The 3,424-nt window shown below is 43.3% G+C and overlaps 1 protein-coding gene across 1 annotated transcript; it reads right to left on the bottom strand.

The window, feature by feature from the left end:
• Nucleotides 1-740: 740 nt before the first annotated feature.
• LOC142462927 (taste receptor type 2 member 9-like) lies at nt 741-1,589 on the bottom strand. Its single transcript, XM_075565143.1, has one exon. It carries the CDS (start codon nt 1,587-1,589, stop codon nt 741-743), a length of 849 nt encoding a protein of 282 aa, XP_075421258.1.
• Nucleotides 1,590-3,424: the final 1,835 nt, after the last annotated feature.

The raw sequence follows: 3,424 nt of genomic DNA, 5'->3' as shown, positions 1-3,424 counted from the left end.
ATCCCAAAGGGAGAAGCGCAGGGATTCAATCTCTGTTACTTCATACATCAACCTTGGCTCCTTGCACACACTCTTACCAAAACACCTTCCTACTGTCTCTGTACGTTCTTCCTATGAACCACTTAGATCGTAAGTTCTTCAGGGAAGGGACGTCGGGTCCTAATGTTACTTTTACATCTGAAGCGCTAATTACCAGGATCTTTTATTAGTTATTTCGATTATTATGTCACATGTATTACTTCTTTGAAGCGCTATGTACATTAATGGCGCTATATAAATAAAGATATATACATACATACATAAATTACCATGAGTGAGAGACATTATCTCCTGCTCTGGTTCTGCTGTTACATCGGTAACTTCCCTCTGTACAATTACCTGTCTATAAACACAAACAAGGGAGCACATTTATTACTAGCAGTTGTATATTTATTGTGTTACAGACACCGCAGTGTAAGTGGCTCATTACATGATGAAGAAACTAATGTGGATGTGACAGCAACACAAAGTATTAACTAAAGTACAGTAATAAATCCAGCCAGAACCGTGGGGTCAGAGACTGGATCCCACTTCCAGAGGACTCGCAAAAGCAGCTACATAAAATGTGTTCAGTCCCAAAATATGTTTGCGTCGCAATAAACAGGATACACTTCTTTACCGAAAGGTCATGCGCTGCTCTCCACATGAGCGCGGAACCCGATCTCCTCTAGAACATGAGCTAAAAAAGTCCATGATCAGTCTCATGAGGCTCTCAAAGGGTTAATGCAGTGTAGGAGCCCCTGACACACTCTCCTTAACTTGGTGTTCCCCTGGATTAGGAGGAAGGCTTGTGCTGCGGGGTAGGACATGGTAACGTACCAACAGATTGTTAGCAAAATGTTTTCCGGATCATCAGGAAAGGAGAGGAAGCAGACCTCTGTTATGCAGACAACCATGGAGAGGACAACAAGCAGTATCATGTTCCTGGCTGCTCTGGAATGAACCTGTAACCGGGGAATGCTGAAGTCTGATGTCTTCTGCTTCATCCTCCAGATGTGTCCCCAGAGAGACGTCAGTGTGAGCCCAATAGCAATGAATGATAGCAGAAAGGGCAAACAGCATCCTAGCATGGCCACGATGACTATGTTAGAGATAAATAAAGCAGATGTTTCACTGACCGCACTGCAGTTGGCTGTGAGACTGTAAGTGCTGTTTTCCTGGGGATCTATTTGACGGCAAATCCACAGAGATGGGACACTTATAATAAAGGATCCCACGGCTGACATCAGCAGCAGCTTCTGCAACACAGAAGAAACCCATAGCTTCACTCGGAAGAAGAGACGATGCATGAAGTTGGAAATTTTGATGCAGTAGTAGACACAGAGCCAGGCAGTGAGCCAGAAGCTTAAGAATATTATGAATTTCTCAAGAAAAATGATAGCTAAGTAGATCTCTCTGTAGAACCGGAGGTGAGACCAGAGCATGTGCAGGAACAACTCTGTATTCATTATACACTGCAGGACTACATTAGACAGACCCATACTAAGTAGGATGAGATCACACTGATTCAGGCTGATATCTTTTCTCCAGTTTCTGTAGCTCACAGCCATGATACACCAGTTGAAGATGGTGCCTGCTATGCAGGGAATTATACTGATGGTTATCAGCAATATATCAACCCAAGGCTGCATATTGCTCTTCTGCGTGTGTTACTGCTCTTCCTCTCTTATGTATGAGCGTTACACCTGGTGCCTCGGTATCTGACTGGCACATGGGGCAGAGCCGGGATAAAATAAACGTGTGTGCAAAGCACATGCAAATGTCCTGGTGTCTCCATTCTGGGTTTCTTCTAGATGTTGTGGTTGGGATCTCTCAGATCACATCTCTGGCACCGAACCTTTATTTGGGCCGTATCAGTTATTTTGCTGAATTTACAGTAAGAATAAAACGTGTTTCCAGCTTCACAGAAAAGTGACGGGAGGGTTCAGAGAACATAAAAAAGGGTTTGTTATTAAAATGCTAAAGTTCCCACGCAAAAAATAGCAAAAAATAATTTACATTTCAGAAAGATTTTGTTCAGATTAATATTCTCCAAAATAATCTAACGAAAGAGATTAAAACAGATTATTTCTGGGACACTTTCCCAATCTAGACACCTAAGTGTTACCTAAAGGTTATATACAGGGCTAAGGGAGGGGCAGCGTACTTTCTAAATGTATATGACTCTCTCCTAGACTGCTGCGCCCAACATGAACAGACATGAGATACAGGGACCTGCAGTATAATATGGGGGTAATTATTTAACACAGTGAGAAGCCAAACAGCCGGAGACTTTATGTTCTGTGCAGAGATTTCTCCCTTTCTGGGTGTGTGCGTTCACAATGGGTACACAATGCTGGCCGCCATTTTCCTCATAGGAAATACTATTTTGGTTGTTTCTTGATTAATTGTGTATAATATGTTTTGTAAAGGGGGAATTTCCAATAATATAAACTGGATATAATTTTAAGTGCTTGTTTTGAGAATTTTCCGACTTCCAAACCCGGTTTTACCCATTTCCAAGCCCAGTTGAAGGCCTCAGACAGCACCAGTATAACGTTACCCGGAGGTAGCAGCTCTGTGACTTTCATTTGCATTTCCAAATAACTTTGATGATGAGAACATTTCATTTGGAAAGATTCAAATGTGATAAATGACATTAATACTCCCAGCAGGATCGGGTGATATGAGGAGACGCTGTTATTATAATAACTTTATAGAGCACCTGGCAAAGCCAAAGAACCTGACGGTGACAGAAAGGGTTAATCCCCCAGCATGCTGCGCTGCCTGAGCCGTTTGGTGTTATAGTTTGAGGTAGAAATCTCACTTTTTTCCATGGGAAGTTGCTGGCGTTGCTCTGTACCCTAGGCTACTGTGTGTGTTGGACACCACTTGGACCTGTCTCCTCTCTGGCAGTGTGGGTGAGCAGGAGGGTAAGTGAGTTAGGAAGGGATGGGAGAGAGTTTGTTTTTTGTATGTTTGCCCACCACGGCAAACCCTGTCTTTTATTTATTTAAATATCAAGGGATTGAAGGACGTAATGAAGAGAGGGTTCGACAGGAACTGCAGCAAGAAGAGGGCGGAGTGACAGAAGGAGACTAGAGGTGTAGGAATATATCATTGTCACGGGAGAGCAGCACTTTTATTCGGGTAAACCCGCGTACACAAAATGAAATACAAAATACAGACGGAATACGCACTTACTGGGGGTCTGGGATTGAAAACGCCTCAAATAGGTCCAGGGCGCCTGTTTCGGAAGGCTTACCCTGTCCCGAGCTTCCCTGAAGAATACCCAACAGGGACCGCTACGTTATACGTTTAGAACTTGGTCCTCGCTTCTGTCTTAGGGCATAATGCAGTAAGCGGCGGAAAGACAATTCTCTGTACAAATTCATGGGTGAAGGGT

Source organism: Ascaphus truei, chromosome 11 (genome assembly GCF_040206685.1).
Source record: "Ascaphus truei isolate aAscTru1 chromosome 11, aAscTru1.hap1, whole genome shotgun sequence".
NCBI lineage: Eukaryota > Metazoa > Chordata > Amphibia > Anura > Ascaphidae > Ascaphus > Ascaphus truei.
The sequence above is the reverse complement of the archived record's forward strand: the minus strand, read 5'-3'. Positions and strand labels throughout refer to the sequence as shown.

Excerpts from the sequence above, each read along its gene's own strand:
- LOC142462927 (XM_075565143.1), bottom strand. The coding sequence starts at position 1,589 with ATGGCTGTGAGCTACAGAAACTGGAGAAAAGATATCAGCCTGAATCAG.